This window comes from Ascaphus truei, chromosome 3 (genome assembly GCF_040206685.1).
Source record: "Ascaphus truei isolate aAscTru1 chromosome 3, aAscTru1.hap1, whole genome shotgun sequence".
In the NCBI taxonomy this organism is placed as follows: domain Eukaryota; kingdom Metazoa; phylum Chordata; class Amphibia; order Anura; family Ascaphidae; genus Ascaphus; species Ascaphus truei.
Window position 1 is genome coordinate 428248552 of NC_134485.1, and position 27500 is coordinate 428276051.

The 27500-nt window shown below is 45.9% G+C and overlaps 1 protein-coding gene across 2 annotated transcripts in view; it reads left to right on the forward strand.

Moving 5' to 3' along the window:
* Positions 1-27500, forward strand: part of CFAP44 (cilia and flagella associated protein 44) — a 131836-nt gene that overhangs the window by 80373 nt on the left and 23963 nt on the right. For both annotated transcript variants that reach the window (XM_075592860.1, XM_075592859.1), the window contains exons 24-30: positions 2167-2344; positions 5565-5742; positions 18336-18842; positions 21716-21919; positions 22011-22206; positions 23280-23390; positions 25174-25304. In XM_075592860.1, the coding sequence (XP_075448975.1) occupies positions 2167-2344; positions 5565-5742; positions 18336-18842; positions 21716-21919; positions 22011-22206; positions 23280-23390; positions 25174-25304 (1505 nt within the window). The remainder of the gene's footprint in view (positions 1-2166; positions 2345-5564; positions 5743-18335; positions 18843-21715; positions 21920-22010; positions 22207-23279; positions 23391-25173; positions 25305-27500) is intronic.

The following is a 27500-nucleotide window of genomic DNA, read 5'->3' on the forward strand; positions in this document are numbered from 1 at the left end:
TATATATACATACATATATATATATATATATATATATATATATATATATACATATATATATATACTATATATATATATACATATATATATATATCATATACATATATATATATACATATATATATATATATATATATATATATATACATATATATATATATATATATATATATATATATATATATATATATATATATATATATATATATATATATATATACATATATATATATATATATATATATATATATATATATATACTATATATATATATATACATATATATATATATATATATATATATATATAATATATATATATATATATATATATATATTATATATATATATATATATATACATATATATATATATATATATATATATATATATATATATATATATACATATATATATATATATATACATATATATATATATATATACATATATATATATATATATATATATATATATATATATATATATATATATATATATATATATATATATATATATATATATATATATATATATATATATATATATATATATATACATATATATATACATATATATAATATATATATATATATATATATATACATATATATATATACATATATATATATATATATATATATATATATATATATATATATATATATATATATATATATATATATATATATATATATATATACATATATATATATATATATATATATATTATATATACATACATATATATATATATATACATATATATATATATATACATACATATACATGTACATACATACATACATATACATATGACATATACATATATATATATATATACATATATATATATATATACAAGAGAGAAAGAGAGGACCCCGCATCCACAAGACATGTAAAACACAGCTAAATACCAACACTGGAAAAATCCAAACTACAATGATGTGTCGGTGGTGCTATAAGGGCAGTATAATAGATTGAGAGAGAGAAAAAGGCCCTAAATAAAGCACTCTAGTATGTGTATCAGTACAAATCACATAAAGTTTATTAAATGTATTGTCACAGAACAAAAATGGTTAAAACAAAGCACAGAAATGTTTAAAATACAGCATGGATCCCCTGTTCATTACAAAGCTAAACAACTCCCTCAATGAAGATGCCCAAAATACACTCAGATAGTATTCTGAAACACCTGACAAAATATACCTGGTGTGACACCCAACAGACTAAATAGTCACGGCTAGGGCTATGTGATCATCTGCAAAAGGTCTGATATGCCTACTAACCCCTGCAGTGTAGGGTTTGTCTAGGCGACAAAAAGTAGCAGGTAAGTGACAGCAGAGATACACAGATTAAAGCCTGCAAAGCACATATAAGCCTATAGCTAGAAAGAGTGATACATCACCTATGGTCAGGTACAGTGTGGTCGGTACATTCAAGGGGGAACAAGGAGGGATGTTAGAGCATAGTAATGTGACCCAGAGAGGGGACAAACCAGGGGATCCTGCCTGCTGGACCTGCTCCTACGCGTTTCGGCACACAGCCTTCTATATATATATACTGAGTTAAGTTATGGTGAGTAAAAAAAGTGACAAAAAACCCTCCACAGGAAAGCAAATATGCAAATATAACTGTATGCTCATCTGCATGTCTTAGGCAGGTCTGCAACCCCGCCTTTCCCCATTATCACCCAGCATACAGCACTTCCACTGCAGCATCCCTTGCTGCAGTGGAAGTGCTGTATGCTGGGTGATAATGGGGAAAGGCGGGGTTGCAGACCTGCCTAAGACATGCAGATGAGCATACAGTTATATTTGCATATATATATATATATATATATATTTCTATCCTACTTAATATAGAAAATATATAGATAATAAAATAATACATCACTCCACTCTTTTCCATGGGGACAGTGTGTGCTAAGCTCCTGTGGGGAACTACTGTAGCTGGTAGAGAAACTGAAGAAGAGGACAAGTCCTTTCAAGTCCTTTCAAGTCGTCAGTGATTTTGCGATCACGTGATTGCCCCGAGGAGCGGTCACATGATCACGATGGGCCGAAGAGGATCCAGATGTGTCTTTTATCCAAAAATATACAGAAGCTGCTTGGTGTGTATGCACAATTGCTAAATATCCTTATTATTTTCATTTTGCCGTGGACAGAAGATGCAAGCAGAAGAGAAGAGCAGCAGATTGAGGCCATGATGCCCGACGAGAAACAGCATCAGTGGGCAGGGAGCCGGGCAGAAAGCGGGCGAGTGGAAAGAATGAGGAAGATCATTGAGAAGGCCGAGAAGGCGAAAGCCATAATCTCCCAGAGGAAAAAGGAGTGGGAGGAGCTGTGAGTCTCTATTATCCCTTTGTTGCCATAGGGAGCCGTTATTTTATCTAACTCAGGGCTGGCCAACTCCAGTCCTCAGGGGCCACCAAACAGCTCAGGTATTGGGAATATCCCTGCTTCAGCACAGGTGGCTCAAGACTGAGCCACTGATTGAGTCACCTGTGCTGAAGCAGGGGTATCCAGAAAGCCTGATACATAGGTGGTCTTTGCCTGAGCCACTGTTTGAGATATCTGTGCTGAAGCAGGGTTATCATGAAAGCCTGACGTGCTGGTGGCCCTTTGTGGTCTTTTACTCTATTAGTACTAGTGGTTAGTAATAATGGCCTGTAGCTCTATTAGTAATAGTGGTTAGTAATAATGGCCTGTAGCTCTATTAGTAATAGTGGTTAGTAATAATGGCCTGTAGCTCTATTAGTTCTACTGGTTAGTAATAATGACCTGTAGCTCTATTAGTACTAGTGGTTAGTAATAATGGCCTGTAGCTCTATTAGTAATAGTGGTTAGTAATAATGGCCTGTAGCTCTATTAGTACTAGTGGTTAGTAATAATGGCCTGTATCTCTTTTAGTACTAGTGGTTAGTAATAATGGCCTGCATCTCTATTAGTACTAGTGGTTAGTAATAATGGCCTGTAACTCTATCAGTACTAGTGTTTAGTAATAATGGCCTGTATCTCTATTAGTACTAGTGGTTAGTATTAATGGCCTGTAATTCTATTAGTACTAGTGTTTAGTAATAATGGCCTGTATCTCTATTAGTACTAGTGGTTAGTAATAATGGCCTGTATCTCTATTAGTACTAGTGGTTAGTAATAATGGCCTGCATCTCTATTAGTACTAGTGGTTAGTAATAATGGCCTGTAGCTGTATTAGTACTAGTTAGGCACAAGAGTTACAGACAGCTCCACCATATACGACAATACTAAGGTATGGAAGGTGTGTTGGGAACAAAATAATGACCTCTTGAATACCCTAATTTGAATAATATATACAAATGGGGTTACCCCCTACACCCATACTTAAGAAACCAGTAAAACAAGAAAATGCCAAAAATAGGTTTTTACTAAAAGTGAAATAAGGATAAACATATAAAAATGACATACAGCTAGGTATAGTATACAGTATAAGCGCATAGTTTGTGTATTATGGACACGAAAAAGATGCGTTTATATACCGACGTATATCAAAAGCTAGATGTTCCTCCCAAAGGGCTCACAAAATTAAACTGATAACGTGCTGGGGATCACCTTCTCTGTCTGCACAGCGTATGGGTAATCCCTACAAGCAATAAGTAATCTCTGACTGGTGTATAATGGGATACAATGGGATGACAAAGGGGCATAGATACTTATCAATCTGCAGAGGTGATTCAATGAGTAAGGGGGAACATCAGCAAGAGACAAATTCATCCCATTGTATCCCATAAAATACCAGTCAGAGATTACTTGTATCTTGACTCAGTTTAATTTTGGGAGGAACATCTAACCTTTGATATACTTGTCCGTATATACAAGCACTATCTTTTTCTAGTCCATAATACATCAACGATGTGCTTCTATACTATACCTAGCAGTATGTAATGTTTACATGTTTATCTTTATTTATACCTGAGTGGAATCCTTCTATCAATTTAACCCCAAATGCAACTTATCTAATTAACATCTCATTGGTATGTCTGTCTGAGTTGATTAGGTCCTCCCTTAAATATTAGTCATGTGAATGTGTTTAGAGTATTTAAGTCAGTTTTTCTTGGCTGTGCCATATGGCTGTGTAACATCTTAAGTGTCACATATGAAGTGTCTGTGGAGGTAATATTGGATATACACAGGGGACACGTCGCTACACCAAACAAACAAACAAACAAACAAACAAACAACCTGAAAATAATAATCTACCTGGTGCAAGGGGGAGAAAACAATTTTTCACACACAAATAATCAGCTAGGATTATACACAGCCCCCTATATTATTGCACTCTAGATAGGTGACAAAATAAATATATTGTCATCTCATAGAAGGCCTTCTATGAGATGACAATATATTTATTTTGTCACCTATCTAGAGTGCAATAATATAGGGGGCTGTGTATAATCCTAGCTGATTATTTGTGTGTGAAAAAGAGGTAATATTGGAGTTAGAATTGGAGGTGAAGAATACAAGAAGAACTGGACTCTGCACGTCAAAAACAACAACCCTGCAGCTGTGAGAACTTCACTTCTAATCTAAATGCTCTGACAATTTGTACACATCTATAGACTCAATTTCTAAGCTGCTGCTTAATCTTCAGTGCTACACTGCCCTGCCAGGCCTGATTTATACACCTGCTCTTTCAACTTCTACTCTTCCTTTCCTCCAATACCTGGGACCTCTCCCCTCCTACCTCTCTCCCTGCATCTCACTGTGCCTCCCTATTGCTTTTTCTGTTTGCTTTTTCCTCACTCCTTTGTAAACTTTTCTATTCTCTCCAACCTCCCCACTCCCCTCCTTCTATCCACATTTCTTCATCTCTACTCCCCTCCACCTATACATGTGCCCATACACTACACCATTATTTACACACACCTTTTCCTACAACTTTTACACCCCTCAACAAAAAGCACTCCCACAGATCCTCTATTCACCTCCTCTCTCTACCTCTTCTCCTCCTCCTTGCTGCTGGGGATATCTCTCCTAATCCTGGACCCAGCCATATACACACCTGCTCTCACCCACACCTCCCGGCCACCTCTTCCTTGCTAATGGTATTAATTCATCTAATTTAATAGATTCGTCCCAATAACCTGCACTCATGACTATTGTCCCACCCCCACAGTCGCTCCTACCAACCATTGTGGCCATGCACTGCCATCCACTGCACTTATTCCCTCACCCGCTGTCTCTGTAAGTCTCCCAACATACCGCTTAGATAGTAAGCTCTCCGGGGCTGGGATTTCCTTTCCTAATGACTGACTTTGGTGCTCTTATTTTATTATTATAACTCCCTGTACTGTATTGCCTTTGTGAAGCACTGAGTGCACCGTTGGTGCTACATAAATAAAGACATACATACATTTCACTTATAGTAAAAACCTCTCTTTGGCATTTTCTCTTTTCACTGGTTCCTTGAGTATGAGAGCGGGGAACCCCATTTGTATCAATTACTAATAGTGGTTAGTAATAATGAACAGTTCTGCAGAACTGATACTTCATTACAATACTGAGTATTGGTGCTGGGGATTCACAGGTTCAAGAAGAAGCCCAGCGAGGACTATGAGGACCCGCAGGATGTTTTGGCCATCAAAAATGCCAAGGAAAACATGGGGGACTTCCACCTGAAAACCGCAAAGGATTACACTGTACCCGAGCACCTACGCATGAATGCAGCGAGGAAGAGGAAAGAGCTGGCAGTACTGGAAAGCATGGTGCGTAAAGGGATGCAAAGTTACGGGTGTTATTATCACAGCACAGAGAGGGAGAGGCACCAACCTGGTGTTATTATCACAGCACAGAGAGGGAGAGGCACCAACCTGGTGTTATTATCACAGCACAGAGAGGGAGAGGCACTAACCTGGTGTTATTATCCCAGCACAGAGAGGGAGAGGCACTAACCTGGTGTTATTATCACAGAGAGGGAGAGGCACCAACCTGGTGTTATTATCACAGCACAGAGAGGGAGAGGCACCAACCTGGTGTTATTATCACAGCACAGAGAGGGAGAGGCACTAACCTGGTGTTATTATCCCAGCACAGAGAGGGAGAGGCACTAACCTGGTGTTATTATCACAGAGAGGGAGAGGCACCAACCTGGTGTTATTATCACAGCACAGAGAGGGAGAGGCACCAACCTGGTGTTATTATCACAGCACAGAGAGGGAGAGGCACTAACCTGGTGTTATTATCACAGCACAGAGAGGGAGAGGCGCTAACCTGGTGTTATTATCACAGCACAGAGAGGGAGAGGCACTAACCTGGTGTTATTATCACAGCACAGATAGAGAGATGCACCAACCTGGTGTTATTATCACAGCACAGAGAGGGAGAGGCACCAACCTGGTGTTATTATCACAGCACAGAGAGGGAGAGGCACCAACCTGGTGTTATTATCACAGCACAGAGAGGGGGAGCTGCACCAACCTGGTGTTATTATCACAGCACAGAGAGGGAGAGGCACCAACCTGGTGTTATTATCACAGCACAGAGAGGGAGATGCACCAACCTGGTGTTATTATCACAGCACAGAGAGAGAGAGGCACCAACCTGGTGTTATTATCACAGCACAGAGAGGGAGAGCTGCACTAACCTGGTGTTATTATCACAGCACAGAGAGGGAGAGGCACTAACCTGGTGTTATCACAGCACAGAGAGGGAGAGCTGCACTAACCTGGTGTTATTATCACAGCACAGAGAGGGAGAGGCACTAACCTGGTGTTATTATCACAGCACAGAGAGGGAGAGGCACCAACCTGGTGTTATTATCACAGCACAGAGAGGGGGAGCTGCACCAACCTGGTGTTATTATCACAGCACAGAGAGGGAGAGGCACCAACCTGGTGTTATTATCACAGCACAGAGAGGGAGATGCACCAACCTGGTGTTATTATCACAGCACAGAGAGAGAGAGGCACCAACCTGGTGTTATTATCACAGCACAGAGAGGGAGAGCTGCACTAACCTGGTGTTATTATCACAGCACAGAGAGGGAGAGGCACTAACCTGGTGTTATCACAGCACAGAGAGGGAGAGCTGCACTAACCTGGTGTTATTATCACAGCACAGAGAGGGAGAGGCACTAACCTGGTGTTATTATCACAGCACAGAGAGGGAGAGGCACTAACCTGGTGTTATTATCACAGCACAGAGAGGGAGAGGCACTAACCTGGTGTTATTATCACAGAGAGGGAGAGGCACTAACCTGGTGTTATTATCACAGCACAGAGAGGGAGAGGCACCAACCTGGTGTTATTATCACAGCACAGAGAGGGAGAGGCACTAACCTGGTGTTATTATCACAGCACAGAGAGGGAGAGGCACCAACCTGGTGTTATTATCACAGCACAGAGAGGGAGAGGCACCAACCTGGTGTTATCACAGCACAGAGAGGGAGAGGCACTAACCTGGTGTTATTATCACAGCACAGAGAGGGAGAGGCACCAACCTGGTGTTATTATCACAGCACAGAGAGGGAGAGGCACCAGCCTGGTGTTATTATCACAGCACAGAGAGGGAGATGCACCAACCCGGTGTTATTATCACAGCACAGAGAGGGAGAGGCACTAACCTGGTGTTATCACAGCACAGAGAGGGAGAGGCACTAACCTGGTGTTATTATCACAGCACAGAGAGGGAGAGGCACCAACCTGGTGTTATTATCACAGCACAGAGAGGGAGAGGCACTAACCTGGTGTTATTATCACAGCACAAAGAGGGAGAGGCACTAACCTGGTGTTATTATCACAGCACAGAGAGGGAGATGCACTAACCTGGTGTTATTATCACAGCACAGAGAGGGAGATGCACTAACCTGGTGTTATTATCACAGCACAGAGAGGGAGAGGCACTAACCTGGTGTTATTATCACAGCACAGGGAGGGAGAGGCACTAACCTGGTGTTATTATCACAGAGAGGGAGAGGCACTAACCTGGTGTTATCACAGCACAGAGAGGGAGAGGCACCAACCTGGTGTTATTATCACAGCACAGAGAGGGAGAGCTGCACTAACCTGGTGTTATTATCACAGCACAGAGAGAGAGAGGCACCAACCTGGTGTTATTATCACAGCACAGAGAGGGAGAGGCACTAACCTGGTGTTATTATCACAGCACAGAGAGGGAGAGGCACCAACCCGGTGTTATTATCACAGAACATAGAGGGAGAGGCACTAACCTGGTGTTATCACAGCACAGAGAGGGAGAGGCACCAACCTGGTGTTATTATCACAGCACAGAGAGAGAGAGGCACAAACCTGGTGTTATTATCACAGCACAGAGAGGGAGAGGCACTAACCTGGTGTTATTATCACAGAGAGGGTGAGGCTCTAACCTGGTGTTATCACAGCACAGAGAGGGAGAGGCACTAACCTGGTGTTATTATCACAGCACATAGAGGGAGAGGCACTAACCTGGTGTTATTATCACAGAGAGGGAGAGGCACTAACCTGGTGTTATTATCACAGAGAGGGTGAGGCTCTAACCTGGTGTTATCACAGCACAGAGAGGGAGAGGCACTAACCTGGTGTTATTATCACAGCACAGAGAGGGAGAGGCACCAATCTGGTGTTATTATCACAGCACAGAGAGGGAGAGCTGCACCAATCTGGTGTTATTATCACAGCACAGAGAGGGAGTGGCACCAACCTGGTGTTATTATCACAGCACAGAGAGGGAGAGGCACCAACCTGGTGTTATTATCACAGCACAGAGAGAGAGAGCTGCACCAACCTGGTGTTATTATCACAGCACAGAGAGGGAGAGGCACTAGCCTGGTGTTATTATCACAGAGAGGGAGAGCTGCACCAACCTGGTGTTATTATCACAGCACAGAGAGAGAGAGAGAGGCACTAACCTGGTGTTATTATCACAGCACAGAGAGGGAGAGGCACCAACCTGGTGTTATTATCACAGAGAGGGAGAGGCACCAACCTGGTGTTATTATCACAGCACAGAGAGGGAGATGCACTAACCTGGTGTTATTATCACAGCACAGAGAGGGAGAGGCACCAACCTGGTGTTATTATCACAGCACAGAGAGGGAGAGGCACTAACCTGGTGTTATTATCACAGAGAGGGAGATGCACTAACCTGGTGTTATTATCACAGAGAGGGAGAGGCACCAACCTGGTGTTATTATCACAGCATAGAGAGGGAGAGGCACCAACCTGGTGTTATTATCACAGCACAGAGAGGGAGAGGCACCAACCTGGTGTTATTACAGCACAGAGAGGGAGAGGCACCAACCTGGTGTTATTACAGCACAGAGAGGGAGAGGCACCAACCTGGTGTTATTACAGCACAGAGAGGGAGAGGCACCAACCTGGTGTTATTATCACAGCACAGAGAGGGAGAGGCACCAACCTGGTGTTATTATCACAGCACAGGGAGGGAGAGGCACTAACCTGGTGTTATTACAGCACAGAGAGGGAGAGGCACCAACCTGGTGTTATCACAGCACAGAGAGGGAGAGCTGCACCAACCTGGTGTTATTATCACAGCACAGAGAGGGAGAGGCACCAACCTGGTGTTATCACAGCACATAGAGGGAGAGCTGCACTAACCTGGTGTTATTATCACAGCACAGAGAGGGAGAGGCACTAACCTGGTGTTATCACAGCACAGAGAGAGAGAGGCACTAACCTGGTGTTATTATCACAGCACAAAGAGAGCTGCACCAACCTGGTGTTATTATCACAGCACAGAGAGGGAGAGGCACCAACCTGGTGTTATTATCACAGCACAGAGATGGAGATGCACCAGCCTGGTGTTATTATCACAGCACAGAGAGGGAGAGGCACTAACCTGGTGTTATTATCACAGCACAGAGAGGGAGAGGCACCAACCTGGTGTTATTATCACAGCACAGGGAGGGAGAGGCACTAACCTGGTGTTATTATCACAGAGAGGGAGAGGCACCAACCTGGTGTTATCACAGCATAGAGAGGGAGAGGCACCAACCTGGTGTTATTATCACAGCATAGAGAGGGAGAGGCACCAACCTGGTGTTATTATCACAGCACAGAGAGGGAGAGGCACCAACCTGGTGTTATTATCACAGCATAGAGAGGGAGAGGCACCAACCTGGTGTTATTATCACAGCACAGAGAGGGAGAGGCACCAACCTGGTGTTATCACAGCACAGAGAGGGAGAGGCACCAACCTGGTGTTATTATCACAGCACAGAGAGGGAGATGCACTAACCTGGTGTTATTATCACAGCACAGAGAGGGAGAGGCACCAACCTGGTGTTATTATCACAGCACAGAGAGGGAGAGGCACCAACCTGGTGTTATTATCACAGCACAGAGAGGGAGATGCACCAACCCGGTGTTATTATCACAGAACATAGAGGGAGAGGCACCAACCTGGTGTTATTATCACAGCACAGAGAGAGCTGCACTAACCTGGTGTTATTATCACAGAGAGGGAGAGGCACCAACCTGGTGTTATCACAGCACATAGAGGGAGAGGCACCAACCTGGTGTTATTATCACAGCACAGAGAGGGAGAGGCACTAACCTGGTGTTATCACAGCACAGAGAGGGAGAGCTGCACTAACCTGGTGTTATTATCACAGCACAAAGAGGGAGAGGCACTAACCTGGTGTTATTATCACAGCACAGAGAGGGAGAGGCACTAACCTGGTGTTATCACAGCACAGAGAGGGAGAGGCACTAACCTGGTGTTATCACAGCACAGAGAGGGAGAGGCACTAACCTGGTGTTATCACAGCACAGAGAGGGAGAGCTGCACTAACCTGGTGTTATTATCACAGCACAAAGAGGGAGAGGCACTAACCTGGTGTTATTATCACAGCACAGAGAGGGAGAGGCACTAACCTGGTGTTATCACAGCACAGAGAGGGAGAGGCACTAACCTGGTGTTATCACAGCACAGAGAGGGAGAGGCACCAACCTGGTGTTATTATCACAGCACAGAGAGAGAGAGGCACAAACCTGGTGTTATTATCACAGCACAGAGAGGGAGAGGCACCAACCTGGTGTTATTATCACAGCACAGAGAGAGAGGCACCAACCCGGTGTTATTATCACAGAGAGGGAGAGGCACTAACCTGGTGTTATTATCACAGCACAGAGAGGGAGAGGCACTAACCTGGTGTTATTATCACAGCACATAGAGGGAGAGGCACTAACCTGGTGTTATTATCACAGAGAGGGAGAGGCACTAACCTGGTGTTATTATCACAGCACAGAGAGGGAGAGGCTCTAACCTGGTGTTATTATCACAGCACAGAGAGAGAGAGGCACCAACCTGGTGTTATTATCACAGCACAGAGAGGGAGAGGCACTAACCTGGTGTTATTATCACAGCACAGAGAGGGAGAGGCACCAACCTGGTGTTATTATCACAGCACAGAGAGGGAGAGGCACCAACCTGGTGTTATTATCACAGCACAGAGAGGGAGAGGCACTAACCTGGTGTTATTATCACAGAGAGGGAGATGCACTAACCTGGTGTTATTATCACAGAGAGGGAGAGGCACTAACCTGGTGTTATCACAGCACAGAGAGGGAGAGGCACCAACCTGGTGTTATTATCACAGCACAGAGAGGGAGAGGCACCAACCTGGTGTTATTATCACAGCATAGAGAGGGAGAGGCACCAACCTGGTGTTATTATCACAGCACAGAGAGGGAGAGGCACCAACCTGGTGTTATTACAGCACAGAGAGGGAGAGGCACCAACCTGGTGTTATTATCACAGCACAGAGAGAGAGAGGCACCAACCTGGTGTTATTATCACAGCACAGAGAGGGAGAGGCACCAACCTGGTGTTATTATCACAGCACAGAGATGGAGATGCACCAGCCTGGTGTTATTATCACAGCACAGAGAGGGAGAGGCACTAACCTGGTGTTATTATCACAGCACAGAGAGGGAGAGGCACCAACCTGGTGTTATTATCACAGCACAGGGAGGGAGAGGCACTAACCTGGTGTTATTATCACAGAGAGGGAGAGGCACTAACCTGGTGTTATTATCACAGCATAGAGAGGGAGAGGCACCAACCTGGTGTTATTATCACAGCACAGAGAGGGAGAGGCACCAACCTGGTGTTATTATCACAGCACAGAGAGGGAGAGGCACTAACCTGGTGTTATTATCACAGAACATAGAGGGAGAGGCACCAACCTGGTGTTATTATCACAGCACAGAGAGGGAGATGCACCAACCCGGTGTTATTATCACAGAACATAGAGGAAGAGGCACCAACCTGGTGTTATTATCACAGCACAGAGAGGGAGAGGCACTAACCTGGTGTTATTATCACAGAACATAGAGGGAGAGGCACTAACCTGGTGTTATTATCACAGCACAGAGAGGGAGAGCTGCACCAACCTGGTGTTATTATCACAGCACAGAGAGGGAGAGGCACCAACCTGGTGTTATTATCACAGCACAGAGAGGGAGATGCACTAACCTGGTGTTATTATCACAGCACAGAGAGGGAGAGGCACCAACCTGGTGTTATTATCACAGCACAGAGAGGGAGAGGCACTAACCTGGTGTTATTATCACAGAGAGGGAGATGCACTAACCTGGTGTTATTATCACAGAGAGGGAGAGGCACTAACCTGGTGTTATCACAGCACAGAGAGGGAGAGGCACCAACCTGGTGTTATTATCACAGAGAGGGAGAGGCACTAACCTGGTGTTATCACAGCATAGAGGGGGAGAGGCACCAACCTGGTGTTATTATCACAGCACAGAGAGGGAGAGGCACCAACCTGGTGTTATTATCACAGCATAGAGAGGGAGAGGCACCAACCTGGTGTTATTATCACAGCACAGAGAGGGAGAGGCACCAACCTGGTGTTGTTACAGCACAGAGAGGGAGAGGCACCAACCTGGTGTTATCACAGCACAGAGAGGGAGAGCTGCACCAACCTGGTGTTATTATCACAGCACAGAGAGAGAGAGAGGCACTAACCTGGTGTTATTATCACAGCACAGAGAGGGAGAGGCACTAACCTGGTGTTATCACAGCACAGAGAGAGAGAGGCACTAACCTGGTGTTATTATCACAGCACAGAGAGAGCTGCACCAACCTGGTGTTATTATCACAGCACAGAGAGGGAGAGGCACCAACCTGGTGTTATTATCACAGCACAGAGATGGAGATGCACCAGCCTGGTGTTATTATCACAGCACAGAGAGGGAGAGGCACTAACCTGGTGTTATTATCACAGCACAGAGAGGGAGAGGCACCAACCTGGTGTTATTATCACAGCACAGGGAGGGAGAGGCACTAACCTGGTGTTATTATCACAGAGAGGGAGAGGCACTAACCTGGTGTTATCACAGCATAGAGAGGGAGAGGCACCAACCTGGTGTTATTATCACAGCACAGAGAGGGAGAGGCACCAACCTGGTGTTATCACAGCACAGAGAGGGAGAGGCACCAACCTGGTGTTATTATCACAGCACAGAGAGGGAGAGGCACCAACCTGGTGTTATTATCACAGCACAGAGAGGGAGATGCACCAACCCGGTGTTATTATCACAGAACATAGAGGGAGAGGCACTAACCTGGTGTTATTATCACAGAGAGGGAGAGCTGCACCAACCTGGTGTTATTATCACAGAGAGGGAGAGGCACCAACCTGGTGTTATCACAGCACAGAGAGGGAGAGGCACTAACCTGGTGTTATCACAGCACATAGAGGGAGAGGCACTAACCTGGTGTTATTATCACAGCACAGAGAGGGAGAGGCACTAACCTGGTGTTATTATCACAGCACAGAGAGGGAAAGGCTCTAACCTGGTGTTATTATCACAGCACAGAGAGAGAGAGGCACCAACCTGGTGTTATTATCACAGCACAGAGAGGGAGAGGCACTAACCTGGTGTTATTATCACAGCACAGAGAGAGAGAGATGCACCAACCTGGTGTTATTATCACAGCACAGAGAGGGAGAGGCACTAACCTGGTGTTATTATCACAGCACAGAGAGGGAGAGGCACTAACCTGGTGTTATTATCACAGCACAGAGAGGGAGAGGCACCAACCTGGTGTTATTATCACAGCACAGAGATGGAGATGCACCAGCCTGGTGTTATTATCACAGCACAGAGAGGGAGAGGCACTAACCTGGTGTTATTATCACAGCACAGAGAGGGAGAGGCACCAACCTGGTGTTATTATCACAGCACAGGGAGGGAGAGGCACTAACCTGGTGTTATTATCACAGAGAGGGAGAGGCACTAACCTGGTGTTATTATCACAGCATAGAGAGGGAGAGGCACCAACCTGGTGTTATTATCACAGCACAGAGAGGGAGAGGCACCAACCTGGTGTTATTATCACAGCACAGAGAGGGAGAGGCACCAACCTGGTGTTATTATCACAGCATAGAGAGGGAGAGGCACCAACCTGGTGTTATTATCACAGCACAGAGAGGGAGAGGCACCAACCTGGTGTTATTATCACAGCACAGAGAGGGAGAGGCACTAACCTGGTGTTATTATCACAGAACATAGAGGGAGAGGCACCAACCTGGTGTTATTATCACAGCACAGAGAGGGAGAGGCACTAACCTGGTGTTATTATCACAGAACATAGAGGGAGAGGCACTAACCTGGTGTTATTATCACAGCACAGAGAGGGAGAGCTGCACCAACCTGGTGTTATTATCACAGCACAGAGAGGGAGAGGCACCAACCTGGTGTTATTATCACAGCACAGAGAGGGAGATGCACCAACCCGGTGTTATTATCACAGAACATAGAGGGAGAGGCACCAACCTGGTGTTATTATCACAGCACAGAGAGGGAGAGGCACTAACCTGGTGTTATTATCACAGAACATAGAGGGAGAGGCACTAACCTGGTGTTATTATCACAGCACAGAGAGGGAGAGCTGCACCAACCTGGTGTTATTATCACAGCACAGAGAGGGAGAGGCACCAACCTGGTGTTATTATCACAGCACAGAGAGGGAGATGCACTAACCTGGTGTTATTATCACAGCACAGAGAGGGAGAGGCACCAACCTGGTGTTATTATCACAGCACAGAGAGGGAGAGGCACTAACCTGGTGTTATTATCACAGCACAGAGAGAGGGAGGCACCAACCTGGTGTTATTATCACAGCACAGAGAGAGAGAGGCACTAACCTGGTGTTATCACAGCACAGAGAGAGAGAGGCACTAACCTGGTGTTATTATCACAGCACAGAGAGGGAGATGCACTAACCTGGTGTTATTATCACAGCACAGAGAGGGAGAGGCACCAACCTGGTGTTATTATCACAGCACAGAGAGGGAGAGGCACTAACCTGGTGTTATTATCACAGCACAGAGAGGGAGAGGCACCAACCTGGTGTTATTATCACAGCACAGAGAGGGAGAGGCACTAACCTGGTGTTATCACAGCACAGAGAGGGAGATGCACTAACCTGGTGTTATTATCACAGCACAGAGAGGGAGAGGCACCAACCTGGTGTTATTATCACAGCACAGAGAGGGAGAGGCACTAACCTGGTGTTATCACAGCACAGAGAGGGAGATGCACTAACCTGGTGTTATTATCACAGCACAGAGAGGGAGATGCACCAACCTGGTGTTATTATCACAGCACAGAGAGGGAGAGGCACCAACCTGGTGTTATTATCACAGCACAGAGAGGGAGAGGCACCAACCCGGTGTTATTATCACAGAACATAGAGGGAGAGGCACCAACCTGGTGTTATCACAGCACAGAGAGGGAGAGGCACTAACCTGGTGTTATTATCACAGAACATAGAGGGAGAGGCACTAACCTGGTGTTATTATCACAGCACAGAGAGGGAGAGCTGCACCAACCTGGTGTTATTATCACAGCACAGAGAGGGAGAGGCACCAACCTGGTGTTATTATCACAGCACAGAGAGGGAGAGGCACTAACCTGGTGTTATTATCACAGAGAGGGAGATGCACTAACCTGGTTTTATTATCACAGAGAGGGAGAGGCACCAACCTGGTGTTATCACAGCACAGAGAGGGAGAGGCACCAACCTGGTGTTATTATCACAGAGAGGGAGAGGCACTAACCTGGTGTTATCACAGCATAGAGGGGGAGAGGCACCAACCTGGTGTTATTATCACAGCACAGAGAGGGAGAGGCACCAACCTGGTGTTATTATCACAGCATAGAGAGGGAGAGGCACCAACCTGGTGTTATTATCACAGCACAGAGAGGGAGAGGCACCAACCTGGTGTTGTTACAGCACAGAGAGGGAGAGGCACCAACCTGGTGTTATCACAGCACAGAGAGGGAGAGCTGCACCAACCTGGTGTTATTATCACAGCACAGAGAGAGAGAGGCACTAACCTGGTGTTATTATCACAGCACAGAGAGGGAGAGGCACTAACCTGGTGTTATCACAGCACAGAGAGAGAGAGGCACTAACCTGGTGTTATTATCACAGCACAGAGAGAGCTGCACCAACCTGGTGTTATTATCACAGCACAGAGAGGGAGAGGCACCAACCTGGTGTTATTATCACAGCACAGAGATGGAGATGCACCAGCCTGGTGTTATTATCACAGCACAGAGAGGGAGAGGCACTAACCTGGTGTTATTATCACAGCACAGAGAGGGAGAGGCACCAACCTGGTGTTATTATCACAGCACAGGGAGGGAGAGGCACTAACCTGGTGTTATTATCACAGAGAGGGAGAGGCACTAACCTGGTGTTATCACAGCATAGAGAGGGAGAGGCACCAACCTGGTGTTATTATCACAGCACAGAGAGGGAGAGGCACCAACCTGGTGTTATCACAGCACAGAGAGGGAGAGGCACCAACCTGGTGTTATTATCACAGCACAGAGAGGGAGAGGCACCAACCTGGTGTTATTATCACAGCACAGAGAGGGAGATGCACCAACCTGGTGTTATTATCACAGAGAGGGAGAGCTGCACCAACCTGGTGTTATTATCACAGAGAGGGAGAGGCACCAACCTGGTGTTATCACAGCACAGAGAGGGAGAGGCACTAACCTGGTGTTATCACAGCACATAGAGGGAGAGGCACTAACCTGGTGTTATTATCACAGCACAGAGAGGGAGAGGCACTAACCTGGTGTTATTATCACAGCACAGAGAGGGAAAGGCTCTAACCTGGTGTTATTATCACAGCACAGAGAGATAGAGGCACCAACCTGGTGTTATTATCACAGCACAGAGAGGGAGAGGCACTAACCTGGTGTTATTATCACAGCACAGAGAGAGAGAGATGCACCAACCTGGTGTTATTATCACAGCACAGAGAGGGAGAGGCACTAACCTGGTGTTATTATCACAGCACAGAGAGGGAGAGGCACCAACCTGGTGTTATTATCACAGCACAGAGAGGGAGAGGCACCAACCTGGTGTTATCACAGCACAGAGAGGAAGAGGCACCAACCTGGTGTTATCACAGCACAGAGAGGGAGAGGCACCAACCTGGTGTTATTATCACAGCACAGAGAGGGAGAGGCACTAACCTGGTGTTATTATCACAGAGAGGGAGAGGCACCAGCCTGGTGTTATTATCACAGCACAGAGAGGGGGAGGCACCAACCTGGTGTTATTATCACAGCACAGTGGGGAAAAGTGGGCTTTGGCATAATGATCCACTTCTTTATTTCAGTTGGGTCACATGTAAGAAGATTGTAATCAGGGTGTTTATGTTACAGCAAAGTGGGCCATTCGTGACCAGATGTAATTAAAAAAAAAATCAGTTTGTGTATTTTGCCCCTGGTGTTCTTCACTTTTGCCATGATACATAACCCGCACATCTTCCCACATACGGTATGAAGCAGCGTGAGCAAAGAGAACGTAAACATGGTGCACAGCAGAATACGATGCATGCCATTTTAAGATGTATCTTACGTCATTCATCTTTTTGATACTCTGTAAATTGGTGCAAACGAAGTAAAGTCGCCATACAGCAGCTTAATACATTAACGTAAACATGTGCGAGACGGAGATGTCTCTGTTTTCTCCAGTTTTGCTGCAACATTTCCCTGATGCTTTCCCCCTACCGAGTATACAAACTATATACTGTATAAATATAACGTGTAATAAGTATGTTTAAACCCCCTTGTTGTCATAGTAATTTATTGCAGAACATGATTTAGGAGTCAAAGTTACCAGGAAATGGTGAAGAGCAGAGTCTGATTCTGGTGAATTTTTTGAAGATGTGTTCAATCTAGATTTGTTATCGGTTGATGGGGCAGTGAGGGGGTTTCACCGATGCCTCATTGCTATTATTATTTCATCATTGATAGTAGGTAGTGTTGCCATTCCTTTCTCTTTACAGATCCACGAGCAGAAATCTGCCATGAACCGCTGGATCCTGTCACTGAGAGACCTAAAGGTGGCCAGCATAGAAGAGATCCAGCGCTTAGTTCTTGAAGTAGAAGTTATTCAGTCCATGTTAGATTCCTTCAGACACCTCCCCATTCCACCAGTGCCATGTATGCACCCGAATGAGACCCCAGAGAAAAGGTTTCAGTACAACAGCGACACACTTATGAAATTCAAACTGGAGCAGGAGAAAAAGGTCACTGAGTCAGATGAATCTAAGGAGAGGGAGTTGGCGGGATTTGGTGGATTTGGGGGGTTTGGAGCGGGGCAACAAGCTGTTGTGACGCAAAGTGAGACGCCGTCTGCAACATCTTCAAGTTCCAGGTCTATTCAAGCAGGGTCTTCCAAGAGTTACTGGCCTCCCCAAAAAGAGGAAACAGAGATGTCAGAGCTGGAAAAGGAGATCACAAAGATAGATGAAATCAACAACATATACATGCAGGAGAGCCTCATAAAGAAGGTGAGAGGGAGTGGGATTGGGAGAGACTAGGGGAGAAGAAGAGAAGGAAAGGAGATGCAGGGAGAGGACAAGGAGAAGAAAGTGCCTACATTGAGATAGGAGAAGGAAGGGATAAGTTCAGGACCAGAGGGAAAGGACGAGCTGTGCTGCGTCTGTGAAACAAACCTTAGAGATAGGAATATGGGATCGCCCAAAGTATCAAGAGATGTGAAGAGAGAACCTGAGAGATTTGCAAACACAGCCCCAGATCAACAAAGCTCTTAACTTAGGGCTCGAAATGGGATGGTATCTAAAATAGTAATGGCCATTCTGTTCCTTGAGGGTAACACGTACCTGCAAAGCTAATTCTGTGCAAAAACTAGGGCCATTGTATAACTCATTAACATAGGCTTATGTTACGTTATTGTAGTGCTACGTTGTGTTATCCACCAATAACGTGTGTGCCCCAGATCCACAGAGCGACTTTAAGTGACTTGACGGTATGTTAACCTAAATTAATGTCACGTTACCCCTTAAAATGTACGTTCAAAGAACACAAACATAACGTTAAGTCATGTTTTCTCCCCAAAACAGCATTGCATTCACAATAACAACAGACGTTAGTGATAATGAGATGCAAAAGAGACCCTGAGTGTTACATATCCATTAAAGCAGGGGTGCGAAAAGTGGGGGGACGGGCGATTTTTCTGGGGGGCGCGGGAGTTGCAGAGGCCCCGCGCTCTCCCACACGGAATTTAAATGAAATGCCGGGGGATCTCGTGAGGCCTCTGCAGTGTCTCCAACCTTGTCTTCAGCAACGTGGCGTCAAATGACCGCTGGCAACGCATGTCAAATGACGTCGCAGGGTCACGGGATGTAATGTCATATGACCCCACGTGTCATTTGACGCTGAATCTTGGGTATGGGGGGGGGCGCGAGCACAGGGGCTGACAGGCAGGGGGTGCAGCGCAGAACGTTTGCGCACCCCTGCATTAAAGGCTGTTCATGTGAGAGAGTAGCTTAACGATGTTAAGTAAGGTTAACGTTACTTTAGGTCACTTAAAGCTTTATGGATCTGGTACACAGAGAGACGAGAAAAAGAAAAACGCAAAACCCTCATAGTGCAGCATTGAAAATATTTAATGGTAACAAAAGGGAAGGGGGGTGGTAATGACCACGTACAAAAAAGACAGCAGTTTAAAAGCATTGAGGTATAAAAACCATGAGCCTGGACATCGGGGTATGTCTTCACTTCAGCGTCCAGCCTCATATGGATGATTGTAGGCAGACTCGAGACCACTGAAGATGCAGCGCGCAGTCTGGCGCAAGAAGTCCCAAATTACAACAGAGCAGCCTCTCCCGATAATACAAAGCCCAAGTTCGGCAGGAGCACCGGGCAGGGAGATTGTCACCGTAGTTAAATGGGTAAACGGACAGCTGCCCGGATCGATACTAGCTCAGATGCAGAATAGCAACAGTCCAAGTTAGAAAGAAGAGTCCAGACCTCTCACTCAGCCCCAGCCAGCAAGCACAGGTACATAGTCACCTCTGTGTACAGGGCGTGCCAGTGGAGCACCAGAGCGCTCACGTGTGTCGTCACATCCAACAGGGAGACAGGAGGAGAGGGCGGTCCACAATGAACAAAGTTGCAAAATAGCAATAGAAGTAACACATATAACCTTAGTGTCGTGAAAGAATATTTGAAGGCTACATTAAGAGGTCAATTATGCACAAACTAAATCCAACGCGTTTCGTAGCGGAGAGCTACTTCATCCCTGATGAAGTAGCTTTCTGCTACAAAATGCTTAAAGTTTCGTAGCGTTTCCCTGATGAAGTAGCTCTCCGCTACGAAACGCGTTTGATTTAGTTTTTATGCATGCTCCAAATGATTCTTATCGTCCCCATGATGCCAAAACGTATGTTTTGAAGTTTGTTACATACAGGGCCGGTGCTACCACTAGGCGATTTAGGCGGCTGCTGGGGGCGGCAGCAGCAGAGATGGAGGACAGCGGGAGAAGAGGAGGAGGGCGGCAGGAGTGTAGCAGGGCGGCAGTGGAGTAGGACGACAGGCGGCAGCTGGAGATGAAGACTGAGGACCATGGGAGTGGAGCAGGGTGGCACAGGAGAACGGCTGGGGAGGAGCCTGCCCCAGCGGTCTCACCTGGAAGTCTTCACTGACTTCCGGTGTCTGTCCCTACTACAGAGCTGCTCCTCCCCAGCCGTCCTCTTTTGCCATCCTGCTCCGCTCCCATGGTCCTCAGTCCTCTTCTCCCGCCGCCGTCTGATGTCCTCCTCTGTCCTCTTCTCCCGCTGCCGCGCGCCGTCCTCCTCCTCTGCTGCCCTGCTCCACCTTAGACCACAGAAGCCAGGTAGGTGAGCGGAGGGGAAGGAGGGGGTGAGAGAGGAAGAGCAGGAGGAGCGGTGAGAGAGGAGAAGGAGTGTGAGCGAATAAGAGTAGAAGAAGGGGGGTGAGAGAAGAAGAGGGGAAGGAAGGGGTGAGAGAAGAAGAGGAGAAGGAAGGGGGGTTGAGAGGGGGAAGAGCGGGTGAGGAGACGATGTGGGGGTGAGAGGAGGAGGGGGGTGATTGAGGAGGATGGGGCGTGATTGCGTAGGAGGGGTTAGAGGTGAGACGAGAGAGGACGAGGAGGGGGTAAGAGAATGGGGCTGTAATAACATTAGAAAAAAGGCTGAAGGTTTGCCTAGGGTGCCTAATACCCTTATACCGGCCCTGGGTAAACAGCCTGTTTTGTCTATTCGTTTTCTTTTATTTAGAAGGTTCTAACAAACTCTGCTTGTGCAGGACAATGAGTGTGTAAGATAAAATAACAATAAAATATACTGAGAAGAGAGAAGCCCCTGCTTCAAGCAGCTCACCCTGTGTCCCTTCCTGACAGATTAACGAGCTGATAATTAGTTTTGATGGGGAACTTCGGATTCTGCGGCGCCAGAAGCTGAAGCTGGATGTGCACATGAAGATGGGAGACCTACAGCATATCACGCTTTTCGAGGAACTGCTGCTCCTCAAGAACTTTGAGAAGCTGGAGGACATCCTGCAGGAGGAAGTCGGCGACCGCATCACTGAGAAGGAAGAGATGCAGGTGGCCAGCTAACCTTTCTCCGCAACCAAGAAACCATCTGCTGGTGCTTGGCAGCCAGGTTTTAACATTGGTGTGTTGTCTCCCTTTGTAGTGGAAGTCACAGGATTACTTGCAGCAGCAGGAGACCAAGAAGCGGGAGATAACCAAACTGAACGAGAAGGAGAAGGCTCTGTACTCTACCTTCCAGACATCCCTGGGAGAGAACAACAAATTTGCCACATTCCTCACCAAAGTCTTTAAGAAGAAGATCAAGCGTACCAAAAAGAAGGAGGTGCATGGGGACAAAGGTGTGTACACTGATCTATCTCATCCACCATGAATTCTCCACATGCCAGCTACTACACATACTGTACACGCACATATAATACACATACACCGACTCATAGATAGACAGTGAACACACAACCCAACTCATTCTCGCTATGAACCATCCCAACTCTTGCGTTCTGCTCCATTATGTCTTCTCTCTACCCCCTTTGTATCCAAAGCCCTCTCCCACCTTAAACCTTTCTCACTGTTTGCCCCACACCTCTGGAATTCCCTTCCCCTCAGTACCCGACTAGCACCCTCTCTATCCACCTTTAAGACCCACCTTAAGACACACTTGCTTAAAGAAGCATATGAATAGCACTGTGGCTAATACTATACACATGATACACTAACCTTGACCCCTGCAGACACACTTAACAGAACTCCCTCCTCCTGTCTCTGTACATTCTTCCTACCTACCAATTAGATTGCAAGCTCTTCAGAGCAGGGACACCTCTTCTACAATGTTACATTTATGTCTGAAGCACTTATTCCCATGATCTGTTATTTGTATTATTTGTTATTTATATGATTGCCACATGTATTACTACTGTGAAGCGCTATGTACATTAATGGCGCTACATAAATAGACATACATACATATATGTCACTATGACCCCAGCAGGATTCATACAGTAGTTAATAGATATTTTGACTTACCAACACACCATACTTGTATCATACACAGTGCACAAACTTTCCTAACCCAATTATACACCCCAACTCAAACATATATGCACTCTGACACACAAACCTACATATACACAATGACACACAAGCTGACTCAAATTTACATACTAGTTGACTTAGGCATGTATATATTCACTATGTATATCATGTATTTATGTAATATACATACATGCATCATGATATACACCTATTTGTCAGGATCATTAGACAAAAACTCAGTTCACACATATACCACCCCACAAACCCTATCACGCACAGGAATTGACATACATGACATGTAGGTAACCTGTTCTCACTCACCGTGTGCACATGGAGAATGACAAGTTTTCCTACATGTAAAGAAAGTTTATTTCAATTACAGAGGAAGAGGAGGAGAGTGATGAAGAGTCAGATGAGGAGACCGGGTGGGAGAGTGATGACGATGAGTCTGGGTCTGAGGACGGTGTTCTCGATGACTCTGTTTGCCCCGATAGTAAGTTTCACTGCTCTGAGTACTTACAGTGCTCTGTCTTTCTACCTGTATCAGCTACCACCCCAAAATGGCGCATTATTTTGGCATGTTAATCTTGATTTTATTTACCCCTTTGGGGTAATTAGGATTTAAGTGTTTAACACCATTTTATTTATTGATATATTCATATTGATATATGCCAGAGGTGAAGCAGTGATAAGGGAATTTTTACCGCAGAGATATTGTTAAAGTGGAGTATGCAAATGAGTTAACGCCAAATTACGCATTTACACGCCATTCTCTAAACTCCGATACCTGGAGATATTGGGCTACGGCCAAATTATACCACGTTTTTTATCTTCTACCCTAGGCTGGTGTTTGGCTTTTCGTGTCTTTGTATATAATAGGCAAGAGAAGACTAGCCAACCTAGAATAGGTTAAAAAAATACATATGGGGAACATATTCATATATTGACCCCTTAGCAGTCCAAGTGGCCAGATAGTCATGGTCACGTATCTGAAGACATTCCTTTACAATCCATTGATAGCCTCAAGCAAAAAAGTTGGAGAAACTCCATAAGAGTGCATCTAAACTCAAAGCACCGCTGCAGGTGCGAAGCGCGTTGGAATGTTTCTCTTCCCCTGTCCATGGGTCATTAAAGTTTTTTTTGCAAATGGCACTGTCAGTCCAGGTGTGATGGTTTCTCGGGCTGTGCACCGCCATTCCATTTTCCATTGATAGCCTCAGGCTTCAGGTTGGTTAGATTATTTTGTGCCAAAGGGTTATGTATGAAATCTTATTCCATAACCCTACAATAAAGAACGCTCCACAGCACTGATTTCAATGAGATAACGCTTATTTGCTTAGCTTGCGCTTTTTGTACACAGAGTTAATGCACTTTCTGCGTATGCAAATGAGATGGATATCACAACATATATTTATGAATAAATAATTATTCGTGAATATGGTGGTTATTCTAAAAAAATATCACTGCAATCCTATTTCTTAATAACACCAACGTTTTACGAGCCCTTGGAGCTTGTTGGGGCAGCCTCGGTTGTCTTGCCATTTTACATTTGACTTACTTTCCTGGACCATTGGCGTGGGTTTCGTAGTGTAGCAATCAGATAGTGTCACCCGACTCCATAACTTTGAGAACAGATAAGGAATTCTTGCTCTTCCGTCCTTACCAGCTTCCTGAGATCTAGGGACACAACCTACCTTAGAAAAGAGCATAATAGGGATGAAGACCTATATTTACTCTATGAAGGGTGCTATTGAACAAGACCCCTTCTGGCGCTGGAAGCTATCTTATGGCCCGTTCGAGCGTATGGGCCATAAAGTGTCTTCTGGGGCCGGAAGGTGCGATGTGAAAAAAAACACGGCTTCATAAATATGAGGTGAGGCCATGGACATCGCAAAGGCCTCCAGGCCTCATACGGGCACTCTAAACCAGGGGTGTCAACTCCAGTTATCAAGCCCCCCCAACAGGTCAGGTTTTCAGGATATTCCAGCTTCATCACAGCTGGCTCAATCAGAGGCTCAGTCTATGATTGAGCCAGCTGTGCTGAAGCAGGGACTGATTGAGCCACCTGTGCTCAAGCTGGGACTGATTGAGCCACCTGTGCTGAAGCTGGGATATCCTGAAAACCTGACCTGTTTAGGGGGAGGGGGGGGGCTTGAGCCCCCCTGCTCTAAAGGTTAGGAGACATTTCTTTGTCATCCAGAATCCCCCAAAATATATAATTTTCCCCTTGGAAATGAGAAATCTCTGCCCTGATAATCCCTCCCGGTCCTCCTCAGACTGCGACCCTGCCCTGTTTGACAACATTCTCCAGCTGCGGGAGAGACGCTTGGATATCGAAGAGGCTTTGACCGAAGAGAAGAAGATTGTGGACAACTTGAAAAAGGAGTACGATGGCGTAGCCAAGAAGGTACAGTGACATAATTAGGGTTGGCAGGTGGCATCTCCAAAAATACCGGACACAATGGTGAAAAACGCAGCGCGCTGGAAAAGTCGGCGGGGAGGTGTGTCATTTATAAATGATCAGACCGTTACGTAATTCTCTTCTAAATTTCACTCCAAGTTTGCACCAATTTGCACCATTTCATATTCTATTTTGTAAAAAAACTTGGAGTGAAATGTAAAAAAAAATGGCATAAGGATCAGATAATTTATAAATAACTGACCTGCAGTCATACATGGCGAGCTGTACTGATCTTAATGCTCCTCCCACTACTTCCAAAATTGTTGCAATCCCCTTCATCCTCTCACCCACTCATCCCCCTCATCCTCTCACCTACCTCCTCATCCTCCTCTCACACCACCTCATCCTCCTCTCACACCACCTCCTCCTCCTTCCTCACCACCACACCCCTTCTCCTGTTCCTCACCACCACAACCCCCTGCTCCTCCTTCCTCACCACCCCCCTCCTCCTCCTTCCTCACCAGAACCCCCTACTACTCCTTCCTCATCCTCTCCCCCTCCTGTTGTCTTACCTGTGGAGGTCCTCCTGGCAGACTCAGAGCTTTCTTTGGAGACAGGAAACACACAGTGGAGCTCTTCTCTCCCACATGTAAAGCTGGAAGGAAACGACATTTCCCAGCATGCATATGGGAGAGGTGCGCACGCCCCTTAATGACGTGGAGCCCTCCCATTGGTCAGTCTTCTCCTTTGCCGGGCGGCACGGGATGATGCCGCGCAGCTCCATTGCCCTGGTTACCAGACGCTGCGGCCTGCGGGAGATGGCTCCGTTGCTGCTCGCGCTGCCGCTTTTGCTTCTCTGTCGGAGGTAAGAGCGGGAACCCTGCACCCGGCCACCTTCCACACTCGTGCTGCCCGCCACACGTCCGGTGAGAGAGAATACCGGACACATACATATCTACATATCCGGTATTACCCTCTCATTTTTGATGTGAAACTTCTTTGCTGGCACCTACAGGGTTTTCATGGGAAAAAATTCCTTGCCTTGTAACAAAAAACCATAACGCAAGGGACGTCACCAAACTAATGGGCGTGCGCCCGTCGTGCTCGCACATGCGAAAAAAACAGCATTCTAGCCCGCACGGAGCTGACACTAAACGCGTGCGCACAAGAAGGGGTTGTGGGCCGCATGCACACCACGGGCCAGCCCACCATGGCCCTGCGGGCTGCAGGCCTCTGCGCATGTGTAACACGTGAGCCCGACCGAGGGGGAGAAGAGGAGCCAGGGAACTCCGGGCAGGGATCAAAAGGAGCAACAAGGTTGTGGTAGGAAGACGGGAGGGACCGAGCCCCGGGGCTGTGAGAGAGACGCGTCCCCCGAGATCACTTTGCTGAAACACACACACACAGAGTGACACACACACACAGAGGGACACACACACAGAGGGGCATAATACCGGTCTGTCCGGTTCAAAACCAGACACCTGGCACCCCTAGTCACATAATCCTAGTCACAACAGCTAGAGGAGATCAACATAACTGCATGTAATGCATCTTCATAAAAGATGAAATATCATAAAAAAAATATGTATCAACAATGTGTTTGAAAGCACAGAGCACATGTTCATCTGCAGCAGTTTGCCCCAGGGAAATACAGTATGTACACACAGCTTCTTAGTCTGGGGTCTTGCATTAGGCAGAGGTCTCTGAGAAGCCGAGGTTAATGCCACCTCAGACTTGGCGGACGTGTTTGACGCAAAGAGAAAACTGTACCGGTTATAGGTGCGGGCACTGTAACTGCTGTGAAGCGCTCTGTACATTAATGGCGCGATATAAATAAAGACATACATACATACACTGTCTCCTCCCCTAACTCCTTCCTCAAATCACTGACACTAGCGGGAGCACCATGATACAGCGACACAGAGCGATGCCTCAGTATATCCCCATGAAAGTTCCCAACCTTGTAATCTAATTCTAGTAGCTGAGATACAGGGAAAGCCACTGTTACCCGCCCCATATAGAGCTGGAATTGGGTGTCAGAGAAGTGTGTCCCACGTTACTGCCCAGTGCCCTGCAGTTGAGGGTGAAATTAAATGGAAAGCGTCAGAAGACCACTGAGTAGAGCGCTATTCAGGACTTTGCTACTCGAGTGGCCTGCGGTACATGGCATGTCCCACTCACAGCAAAGGGGGTTTTACAGTA